The sequence below is a fragment of the Penaeus vannamei genome, chromosome 17 (assembly GCF_042767895.1).
Source record: "Penaeus vannamei isolate JL-2024 chromosome 17, ASM4276789v1, whole genome shotgun sequence".
NCBI lineage: Eukaryota > Metazoa > Arthropoda > Malacostraca > Decapoda > Penaeidae > Penaeus > Penaeus vannamei.
Window position 1 is genome coordinate 23,578,886 of NC_091565.1, and position 12,500 is coordinate 23,591,385.

General features: G+C 37.8%; 1 protein-coding gene across 1 annotated transcript in view; it reads right to left on the bottom strand.

The window, feature by feature from the left end:
• Window positions 1–2,115: 2,115 nt before the first annotated feature.
• Window positions 2,116–12,500, bottom strand: part of Ptp61F (Protein tyrosine phosphatase 61F) — a gene marked incomplete in the record, with an annotated part of 37,713 nt that continues 27,328 nt past the window's right edge. Inside the window, 1 exon segment of the mRNA XM_070132123.1 lies at window positions 2,116–4,182. Coding sequence (XP_069988224.1) covers window positions 4,137–4,182 — 46 coding nt within the window.

Consider the following 12,500-nt stretch of genomic DNA (forward strand, 5'->3'; position numbering starts at 1 on the left):
GAAGGGGATGAAGAAGAGAACGAAAAGGAAATAGGAAGAAAAGACCATGTAACCTTAGTTGAAACAAGGGCTTAGGTCCTAGGTAGGGGTGATTTCCTACATTGGGCCTCAGTCTCCACCACCTAAGACCCCCATGACAACAATGAGCAAGGGATTAAGGGGGTTTCTTATACTTATCAGCTTTTATTAATTCCTTGCTTTCTTGACTGCATTCTTCATCTAGTTGTAGTTATCATTCTCTACTCTTTCTCATATATATATATATATTTTTTCCCCACTGTTATGCCCTGTAATTTCTATATTTGGATTAGAAGTCATCATAAAGGTTATGTTTCACAAGATGAAGAAAGTAACAGTAAATGAAAAAATAAATTAAGCAAATGAAAACAAGAATTTGCATTATAGCTGATATAAATAATAATAGTATGATAAGTGAATGTTATCAAAGAACCCCATGGGTAAAAGAAATCTTTTGTTCCTGTTTGCCAACCTCTAATACGTTTATTTATCAGCATTTTATTGTTACATGAAAAGATATGGCAAGGCAACAAAGATTTTTTTTTTTTCATGCACAGGTGCACATTTATATTAGCACACTTGTGCTCACAATACACCTTCCTCTCACTGTTTACATCTTTCCCTCTACACATAACCATCCCTATGTGCAAGTTTGCTTTTTAATGCAGACACCAAAAGCCCCCCAGTACATACATGTATGCTTGCATACATGTATGTACTGTGAAAGAGAAAGTGAGAGTGAGTGAGTGAGTGAGTGAAAGTGAGAGTGAGTGAGTGAGTGAGTGAGTGAGTGAGTGAGTGAGTGAGTGAGTGAGTGAGTGAGTGAGTGAGTGAGTGAGTGAGTGAGTGAGTGAGTGAGTGAGTGAGAGAGTGAGAGAGAGAGAGTGAGAGAGGAGAGAGAGAGTGAGAGAGAGGAGAGAGAGAGAGGGGAGAGAGAGAGAAAGTGGAGAGAGAGAGAAAGTGAGAGTGAAAGAGTGAGTGAGTGAGACTGAGTGAGTGAGTGAGTGAGAGTGAGTGAGTGAGTGAGTGAGTGAGTGAGTGAGTGAGTGAGTGAGTGAGTGAGTGAGTGAGTGAGTGAGTGAGTGAGTGAGTGAGTGAGTGAGAGTGAGTGAGTGAGTGAGTGAATGAGTGAGAGTGAGTGAGTGAATGAGTGAGAGTGAGTGAGTGAATGAGTGAGAGTGAGTGAGTGAGTGAGAGTGAGTGAGTGAGTGAGAGTGAGTGAGAGTGAGTGAGTGAGTGAGAGTGAGTGAGTGAGTGAGAGTGAGTGAGTGAGTGAGAGTGAGTGAGTGAGTGAGTGAGAGTGAGTGAGTGAGTGAGTGAGTGAGAGTGAGTGAGTGAGTGAGTGAGTGAGTGAGTGAGTGAGTGAGTGAGTGAGTGAGTGAGAGAGAGAGAGAGTGAGTGAGTGAGAAAAAGAGAGAAAGAAAGAGAAAGACAGAGAGAGATAGAGAGAGAGAAAGAGAGAGAGAGAGAGAGAAAGAGAGAGAGAGAGAGAGAGAGAGAGAAAGTGAGAGTGAAAGAGTGAGAGAGAAAGGGAGAGTGAGTGAGTGAGTGAGTGAGTGAAAGTGAGAGAGTGAGTGAGTGAGTGAGGGAGTGAGAGAGAGAGAGAGAGAGAGAGAGAGAGAGAGAGAGTGAGTGAGTGAGTGAGTGAGTGAGTGAGTGAGTGAGTGAGTGAGTGAGTGAGTGAGAGAGTGAGTGAGTGAGTGAGTGAGTGAGTGAGTGAGTGAGTGAGTGAGTGAGTGAGTGAGTGAGTGAGTGAGTGAGTGAGTGAGTGAGTGAGTGAGTGAGAGAGAGAGAGAGAGAGAGAGAGAGAGAGAGAGAGAGAGAGAGAGAGAGAGTGTGAGTGTGAGTGAGTGAGTGAGAGTGTGTGAAAGACAGTCAGTGAGAGAGAGAGAGAGAGAGAGAGAGAGAGAGAGAGTGAGAGTGAGAGTGAGAGTGAGAGTGAGAGTGAGAGTGAGAGTGAGAGTGAGAGTGAGTGAGTGAGTGAGTGAGTGAGTGTGAAAAAGAGTGAGTTAGTGAGAGAGTGAGAGTGAGTGAGAGTATGTGTGTGTTAGTGCGTGTATCTGTATGTTATGCCAGTATTTTAATGATACATACACAATATATTCAACTGCTTTATTTCAGAAGTGAGATGACAGTCAGTAGCTCAGGACAATTTATACTCCCTTACACAAACAGATCAACATACAAATCAGTGAGTGTGAAATGCCATTTTTTTTTTTTTTTTTTTTTTAATGAAAAATGTCTCTCTCATTTCAAACTTTATATTTAGATCTTGTTTATTACACACTTTCCCCTTTTTATTTCTTTCATATTTTAGAAAAAAAAAATCAGTTTCCCAAATCTCTCTTTTCATTGCTTTCTCTTCCTTTCTCATTGCCCATATCAGTCTGCTTCACTTCCATTGCTTTTCTTTATTTCTCTCTTTTTCACAAATCCTTGTTTTTCTCACAGTTCATACTGTCTTTCCTCCTTATATTGTTTTTTTATTACATCTTTCAATTTTCATACCTTGCTTCTTCCTTTTTGACTTTTTCAACTTCTCTTTTTGCATACCTCTTTTCTTTCCTTTCTTTATCCTCCTCTCCTTCTACCAGATTCTTTGTTCATGAACTCGAAATATTTTGCCCCAAAATACTAGGCTCAAATCATTGGTAAATTATAATTTAGAACTTTATAAAATTATTTTAATATCAACGGACAAGGCACCCCCATGTAAACAAAAATATAATAGCATATATTAGACTTTCATTTTATTTATTTACTTCACAAAATTTCAAGGAGTTTCAAAGTTCTCACAATTTCACTGCAATGAATATAATATGAGGTAGCTCTTGAGTTTTGTATTCTGTATTCAATTTCTATCATACTGAAATAAATTAACCATATGTCTGACAGCTAAAGGTAAATATATATATATAATACAAACTGCTATAATACTACTGTATCTACTTACTAATAAGTATCTGTTCTTGAGAACATCCTAGGAAATGTGTTTACTTATTGTCAAAAAAAATCTGAACCAAAAATTAGAGCAAAATGATGATGATTATTGTAACCATATGACAATAGTTATAATAATTAATCATACCATTCCTTGCCAACATCAGCATTAAAATAGCATAATAATGATAACGTTACAATGTTTTTGAAAATAATAATAAATGATAATAATTGAAATAAAAAAAATATTAATAGTGATAATAATAGCAATAGTAATAATAATAGTAATAACAGTAATAATACTAGAGGTTAATAACAGTAATAATAAAAATAATAATAATAATAATAATAATAATAATAATTACATCAACAGTAATAATAATAATAATAACCATACGGATAATAGTTGTAATATAATTAAACTACTACTAATCAATGCAAACAAATTGCAATAACAATAATAATTATAAGAAACTGATCCTCAAAGCGGGAAGGAATGGATGGTTAATTTCCTCTCACTCTGCTTTGATTCATCGCTACATGCAGTTTTGTCTACAGTTAATTTTAAGGCAGCGGATCTCGGCACAGATCTAAGGTTATGGCAATACAGGTTTTTGATCGACTTGTGCATGGGAAAAGAAAAGCTTTCCCAGTGATGAAAAATGTTGGAATTCTTTCAGGATCAATATTATTTTAACCATAGTTATAATTGGTATTATTATTAGTATATTTTTTTATTATCATCATCTTCATCATCATCATAATTATCATAAGTTATCAGAAATGCTCATCAAATGAAACTCACATGTATTTTATTCTACACTTAATCACAACACCTCCACATTATTCAAAAATAACCATTAGAATGATCTGTGTTAGTATTTCTTGATATTCAAATTTACTTTCTTCAAACAAACTTTAAAGTTTCTTTCAACTATAACTGAACTTTTTTTTTTGTCTTTTTTGCAATGTAACTATGTTACAAATATTCCTCAAAGGATTTTAAACAAGTTATCATAATTTTCATTTATCATTAATTTGATCCCTCTTTCCCAGAACTCAAACAATGGAAACATTTCCTTATATTAAACCACTACTTAAAACCTCTTTGTCTGATATCACAATGCATGTAGGATTTCCCCCCCCCCCCCCTTAAGAGGTTGCAGATTTTTTTTTTTCTAGACACGTGGACGCTTGGCTGGTGTCTCTTCCTCAGTGCTGGGCCTGGAACACAAGAGAGCAGAATGAGCTGTGTTACTGAGGAGGAGGAGGAGAAAAGGAGAAGAGGAGGAGCAGGGGGAGGAGGAGGAGGGGTAAAGGAAAGGAGGAGGAGGGGTGAGGGAAAGGACTAGGAGTAGAAGTAGAAGTAGGAATACTAGTAAGAGGAGAAGAAAGGGGAAGGAGAAGAAAATGAGGAAGAGGAAGAGAACTAAGAAGAAGAGGAGGAGAAGGAGGAATAAGAAGTTCATAAGCAGCATGTACAAAATATAGCAATAGGGTGAGGCTTTGGGGCAAAGCCCCGAAGTAGGAAAATGTCATACAGAATTTTGATAAAGTATTGTGACAAAAAGGTTACAAATGAGTTCACAATTAGGACAAAGTATGGTATATGTCAAAGGTTGTAGAGCACTGTAGGTTATGGTAGGGAAAAAATTAAAGAATGAATAGCAAATGGAGTATGAAGGCTGTTCAGGACTGACAAAGCCAGCCTTTCATCCTTTCAACATGGCTCTCACACATGAGGACAGAAGGGGACAAAGAGAAGTAAAAGGAAAGGGGAAGAAAAGACCATGGTGAGGTGAGGGCTGAGTTTCAAGGCAGGGGTGATCCCCAATATTAGGCCTCAGTCTCCGTCTCCTAAGCCCCTTCACAACAACAACAGGCATGGAATTTGGTGGTGTGAATGGAAAAGAGAAAAAGTACATGCAACCTCATGGCTGTGGGCATTCTTGATATTGTATCACCAGAACCAATCACATACATGAACACAAACTTATTTACACTCATAACCACACATCTCACTCTCTCTTTTTCTTTTGATCTTTTTATATTTATTTTTTGATAATTTTGTGCCACGTCAACATCCAAGGTTATTAACGGCATATTCAAAATATAGCGGTATGTGAGGCTTAGGGGCAAAGCCTCTAGGTAAGGAAAGATCATACAGCACTATGATAAAATACTGTGGCAAAAAAGAGTAAAAATGAGTTAATGATTTGAACAAACTATCTTAGATGTCAAAGGTTGAAGAGCACTGTAGGTTAGTATGGTAGTGAAAGGGGTAAAGAGGGAAGAGTAAGCAGAGTATGAGGTTTGTTCAGGACTGACACAGCCTTTCATCCTTTTAGCACGGCCATCACACCTTAGGAAGTGGATAGGAGAAGGGGATGAAGAAGAGAACGAAAAGGAAATAGGAAGAAAAGACCATGTAACCTTAGTTGAAACAAGGGCTTAGGTCCTAGGTAGGGGTGATTTCCTACATTGGGCCTCAGTCTCCACCACCTAAGACCCCCATGACAACAATGAGCAAGGGATTAAGGGGGTTTCTTATACTTATCAGCTTTTATTAATTCCTTGCTTTCTTGACTGCATTCTTCATCTAGTTGTAGTTATCATTCTCTACTCTTTCTCATATATATATATTTTTTTTCCCCACTGTTATGCCCTGTAATTTCTATATTTGGATTAGAAGTCATCATAAAGGTTATGTTTCACAAGATGAAGAAAGTAACAGTAAATGAAAAAATAAATTAAGCAAATGAAAACAAGAATTTGCATTATAGCTGATATAAATAATAATAGTATGATAAGTGAATGTTATCAAAGAACCCCATGGGTAAAAGAAATCTTTTGTTCCTGTTTGCCAACCTCTAATACGTTTATTTATCAGCATTTTATTGTTACATGAAAAGATATGGCAAGGCAACAAAGATTTTTTTTTTTTCATGCACAGGTGCACATTTATATTAGCACACTTGTGCTCACAATACACCTTCCTCTCACTGTTTACATCTTTCCCTCTACACATAACCATCCCTATGTGCAAGTTTGCTTTTTAATGCAGACACCAAAAGCCCCCCAGTACATACATGTATGCTTGCATACATGTATGTACTGTGAAAGAGAAAGTGAGAGTGAGTGAGTGAGTGAGTGAAAGTGAGAGTGAGTGAGTGAGTGAGTGAGTGAGTGAGTGAGTGAGTGAGTGAGTGAGTGAGTGAGTGAGTGAGTGAGTGAGTGAGTGAGTGAGAGAGTGAGAGAGAGAGAGAGAGAGAGAGAGAGAGAGAGCGAGAGCGAGAGAGAGAGAGAGAGAGAGAGAGAGAGAGAGAGAGAGAGAGAGAGAGAGAGAGGGAGAGAGAGAGAAAGTGGAGAGAGAGAGAAAGTGAGAGTGAAAGAGTGAGTGAGTGAGAGTGAGTGAGTGAGTGAGAGTGAGTGAGTGAGTGAGTGAGAGTGAGTGAGTGAGTGAGTGAGTGAGTGAGTGAGTGAGTGAGTGAGTGAGTGAGTGAGTGAGTGAGTGAGTGAGTGAGTGAGTGAGTGAGTGAGTGAGTGAGTGAGTGAGTGAGTGAGAGTGAGTGAGTGAGTGAGTGAGAGTGAGTGAGTGAGTGAGTGAGAGTGAGTGAGTGAGTGAGAGTGAGTGAGTGAGTGAGAGTGAGTGAGTGAGTGAGTGAGAGTGAGAGTGAGTGAGTGAGTGAGAGTGAGAGTGAGTGAGTGAGTGAGAGTGAGAGTGAGTGAGTGAGTGAGAGTGAGAGTGAGTGAGTGAGTGAGAGTGAGAGTGAGTGAGTGAGTGAGAGTGAGAGTGAGTGAGTGAGTGAGAGTGAGAGTGAGTGAGTGAGTGAGAGTGAGTGAGTGAGAGTGAGTGAGTGAGAGTGAGAGAGAGAGAGAGAGAGAGAGAGAGAGAGAGAGAGAGAGAGAGAGTGAGTGAGTGAAAGAGTGAGTGAGAGCAAGAGAGAGTGAGTGAGTGTGAGTGAGTGAGTGAAAGTGAGGAGAGTGTGAGTGGTGAGTGAGTGAGTGAGAGAGAGAGAGAGAGAGAGAGAGAGAGAGAGAGAGAGAGAGAGAGGAGGAGGAGAGTGAGTGGTGAGTGAGTGAGTGAGAGTGTGGTGAGTGAGAGAGAGAGAGAGAGAGAGAGAGAGAGAGAGAGAGAGAGAGAGAGAGAGAGGTGGTGGTGAGTGAGTGTGGTGTGTGAAAGACAGTCAGTGAGAGAGAGAGAGACAGAGAGAGACAGAGAGAGAGTGAGAGTGAGAGTGAGAGTGAGAGTGAGAGTGAGAGTGAGTGAGTGAGTGAGTGAGTGAGTGAGTGAGTGAGTGTGAAAAAGAGTGAGTTAGTGAGAGAGTGAGAGTGAGTGAGAGTATGTGTGTTAGTGCGTGTATCTGTATGTTATGCCAGTATTTTAATGAAACATACACAATATATTCAACTGCTTTATTTCAGAAGTGAGATGACAGTCAGTAGCTCAGGACAATTTATACTCCCTTACACAAACAGATCAACATACAAATCAGTGAGTGTGAAATGCCTTTTTTTTTTTTTTTTTTTTTATGAAAAATGTCTCTCTCATTTCAAACTTTATATTTAGATCTTGTTTATTACACACTTTCCCCTTTTTATTTCTTTCATATTTTAGAAAAAAAAAATCAGTTTCCCAAATCTCTCTTTTCATTGCTTTCTCTTCCTTTCTCATTGCCCATATCAGTCTGCTTCACTTCCATTGCTTTTCTTTATTTCTCTCTTTTTCACAAATCCTTGTTTTTCTCACAGTTCATACTGTCTTTCCTCCTTATATTGTTTTTTTATTACATCTTTCAATTTTCATACCTTGCTTCTTCCTTTTTGACTTTTTCAACTTCTCTTTTTGCATACCTCTTTTCTTTCCTTTCTTTATCCTCCTCTCCTTCTACCAGATTCTTTGTTCATGAACTCGAAATATTTTGCCCCAAAATACTAGGCTCAAATCATTGGTAAATTATAATTTAGAACTTTATAAAATTATTTTAATATCAACGGACAAGGCACCCCCATGTAAACAAAAATATAATAGCATATATTAGACTTTCATTTTATTTATTTACTTCACAAAATTTCAAGGAGTTTCAAAGTTCTCACAATTTCACTGCAATGAATATAATATGAGGTAGCTCTTGAGTTTTGTATTCTGTATTCAATTTCTATCATACTGAAATAAATTAACCATATGTCTGACAGCTAAAGGTAAATATATATATATAATACAAACTGCTATAATACTACTGTATCTACTTACTAATAAGTATCTGTTCTTGAGAACATCCTAGGAAATGTGTTTACTTATTGTCAAAAAAAATCTGAACCAAAAATTAGAGCAAAATGATGATGATTATTGTAACCATATGACAATAGTTATAATAATTAATCATACCATTCCTTGCCAACATCAGCATTAAAATAGCATAATAATGATAACGTTACAATGTTTTTGAAAATAATAATAAATGATAATAATTGAAATAAAAAAAATATTAATAGTGATAATAATAGCAATAGTAATAATAATAGTAATAACAGTAATAATACTAGAGGTTAATAACAGTAATAATAAAAATAATAATAATAATAATAATAATAATAATAATTACATCAACAGTAATAATAATAATAATAACCATACGGATAATAGTTGTAATATAATTAAACTACTACTAATCAATGCAAACAAATTGCAATAACAATAATAATTATAAGAAACTGATCCTCAAAGCGGGAAGGAATGGATGGTTAATTTCCTCTCACTCTGCTTTGATTCATCGCTACATGCAGTTTTGTCTACAGTTAATTTTAAGGCAGCGGATCTCGGCACAGATCTAAGGTTATGGCAATACAGGTTTTTGATCGACTTGTGCATGGGAAAAGAAAAGCTTTCCCAGTGATGAAAAATGTTGGAATTCTTTCAGGATCAATATTATTTTAACCATAGTTATAATTGGTATTATTATTAGTATATTTTTTTATTATCATCATCTTCATCATCATCATAATTATCATAAGTTATCAGAAATGCTCATCAAATGAAACTCACATGTATTTTATTCTACACTTAATCACAACACCTCCACATTATTCAAAAATAACCATTAGAATGATCTGTGTTAGTATTTCTTGATATTCAAATTTACTTTCTTCAAACAAACTTTAAAGTTTCTTTCAACTATAACTGAACTTTTTTTTTGTCTTTTTTGCAATGTAACTATGTTACAAATATTCCTCAAAGGATTTTAAACAAGTTATCATAATTTTCATTTATCATTAATTTGATCCCTCTTTCCCAGAACTCAAACAATGGAAACATTTCCTTATATTAAACCACTACTTAAAACCTCTTTGTCTGATATCACAATGCATGTAGGATTTCCCCCCCCCCCCCCTTAAGAGGTTGCAGATTTTTTTTTTTCTAGACACGTGGACGCTTGGCTGGTGTCTCTTCCTCAGTGCTGGGCCTGGAACACAAGAGAGCAGAATGAGCTGTGTTACTGAGGAGGAGGAGGAGAAAAGGAGAAGAGGAGGAGCAGGGGGAGGAGGAGGAGGGGTAAAGGAAAGGAGGAGGAGGGGTGAGGGAAAGGACTAGGAGTAGAAGTAGAAGTAGGAATACTAGTAAGAGGAGAAGAAAGGGGAAGGAGAAGAAAATGAGGAAGAGGAAGAGAACTAAGAAGAAGAGGAGGAGAAGGAGGAATAAGAAGAGAATGAGGAGAATGAGGAAGGAGGGATAAGAAGGAGAAGAGGAGAATTAAGAAGAAGAGGAGGAGAAGTAAGAAAAAGAAGAGGGGGAGAAGTAAGAAAAAGAAGAGGGGGAGAAGTAAGAAGAAGAAGAGGAGGAGAAGTAAGAAGATGAAGAGGAGGAGAAGTAAGAAAAAGAAGAGGAGGAGAAGTAAAAAGAAGTAGAGGAGAAATTAAGATGAAGGAGGAGAAGAGAAATAAGACGAAGAGAAAGGAAAAAGAAAAGAAAAAGCAAAGGAAGAAGAAGAAGAGATAGAGGATGACAGAAATAGAAGAGAAGGAAGAGAAAGGAGGAGTAGGAGGAAATAGAAGTAGATGAGAGGGAGGATGAAGAAACATGAGAATAAGAGAAGGAAAAGAAGAAAAAGAAAGAGAGGATGAAGGAGGGGAGGAGGAGGGGCAGAGGGGGGGAGAGGAATAGGAGGAGGGGGGAGAAGGAATAGGAGTAAGGGTGAGGAAGAATAGGAGAAGAAGGGAGGAGGAATAGAAGGAGAAGGGAGGAGGAATAGGAGAAGAAGGGAATAGGAATAGGAGGAGAAGGGAGGAGGAACAGGAGGAGAGGGGAGGAGGAATAGAAAGAGGGGGAGGAGGAAAATGAGAAGGGAGGAAGAACTGGAGGAAAAAGGAGGAGGAATAGGAGGGGGAGGAAGAATTGAAGAAAAGGGGAAGGAATAGCAGAGGGGAGGAGGAATACGAGAAGAAGGGAGGAAGATGAGGAGAAGGGAGGAGGAATAGGAGGAGGGGGAGGAGGAATAGGAGAAAAGGGGGAGAAGGAATAGGAGAAAAGGGGGAGAAGGAATAGGAGAAAAGGGGGAGAAGGAATAGGAGAGGGAAGGAGGAATAGAAGGAAAGGGGGAAGGAGGAGGTGGAGGGGGTAGGAGAAGAAAAAGAAAGAGCAGTAGTAGTAGTAGTAGTAGTAGTAGCATCAGATGGAGAAGTAGGAGAAGGAAAAGTAGAAGGAGAAGGAAAAGTAGAAGGAGAAGGAAAAGTAGAAGGAGAAGGAAAAATAAAAGGAGAAGGAAAAATAAAAGGAGAAGGAAAAATAAAAGGAGAAGGAAAAATAAAAGGAGAAGGAAAAATAAAAGGAGAAGGAAAAATAGAAGAAGGAGGAGAAGGAGAAGGAGGAGGAGAAGGAGAAGGAGAAGGAGAAGGAGAAGGAGAAGGAGAAGGAGAAGGAGAAGGAGAAGGAGAAGGAGAAGGAGAAGGAGAAGGAGAAGGAGAAGGAGAAGGAGAAGGAGAAGGAGAAGGAGAAGGAGAAGGAGAAGGAGAAGGAGAAGGAGAAGGAGAAGGAGAAGAAGAAGAAGAAGGAGAAGGAGAAGGAGAAGAAGGAGGAGGAGGAGAAGGAGAAGGAGAAGGAGAAGGAGAAGAAGAAGAAGAAGGAGAAGAATGAGAATGAGAATGAGAATGAGAAGGAGAAGGAGAAGGAGAAGGAGAAGGAGAAGGAGAAGGAGAATGAGAAGGAGAAGAAGAAGAAGAAAAGGGAGGAGGAAGAAGAAGAGAGAAGAAGAGAGAGGAGAAAGAGAAAGAGAAAGAGAAAGAGAAAGAGAAAGAGAAGAAGAAGGAGAAGAAGGAGAAGAAGGAGAAGAAGGAGAAGAAGGAGAAGAAGGAGAAGAAGGAGAAGAAGGAGAAGAAGGAGAAGAAGGAGAAGAAGGAGAAGAAGGAGAAGAAGGAGAAGAAGGAGAAGAAGGAGAAGAAGAAGAAGAAGGAGAAGGAGAAGGAGAAGGAGAAGGAGAAGGAGAAGGAGAAGGAGAAGGAGGAGAAGGAGAAGGAGACGCAGAAGGAGAAGGAGACGCAGGAGAAGGAGAAGAAGGAGAAGGAGAACAAGAACAAGAAGAACAAGAAGAAGTAGAAGATAGCAGGAAGAGGAGGAGAAAAAGAGAAAGACATGGAGGAGGAGGAGGAAGAAATAATGATAATGCAGAAGAAGGAAAAAGATAAAGAGAAGGAGGAGGAGGAAAAGGGGTAGAGGGAGAAAGAGCAGAAAACAAGCAAAAGGATAGAAAAGGGGAAATTATCTGATAAGAAACTCTCCCATAGAACCTTACCTTCCAAGAGTGCATTAACTCTACAACTCCCTTTGTACTTTCCAATTTGTATTGTTACATGCAGGGAAATGGTTTAAAATGGAGATGGTAATTTTTCCAACATGGCAAAACATGAACTCATAGAAAAAAGCTTAGTTTCCTTATTCTGTCCTATTTACATAAAAGGAAATCAAGAATCAAACAAGGAAATGTGTTAAAAATTCTAGAAAGTGCATTAAGTAAAGGCCTGAATAAAAAGTAACTAAATAAAATAAGAGCCTTAGGAGATACACTTTTCAACATAAATTCCAAAGATCTCAACATGCCCAACATGCCTGATAATATGAATTTGTGTACACAGCAGATCATAATACACAATTCCACAAGGTTCACAATAAATTGATAATAAAAAAAAATATATATATATATATATAAATAAAACTAAAACTGAATAGCCCACTTCCAATGAAAATCCTTTGTCAGAAAGATATAACGCAATTTTGTACTGTCTGACAAACTTAATATAGCAGCATGAGTGCAAGCGAAAAGTAACTGAAAGCACACCCATACAGCTGTATCATTCATCTTCCTCCATGGTGATGATTATTTCTTTGTCATCATTCAAAATTATTTATAAATCAAGTGAAAAGATTTGAACTGAAAGAGAACTTTGCAAAAAGGAAATGTAATGCAAATGTAGTAGCTATAAGAATACTGATGTAGAAAGAGCCATTAGTCTGTGTGATCATTCTGTATTAAGCAAATTATGTTTTGCAA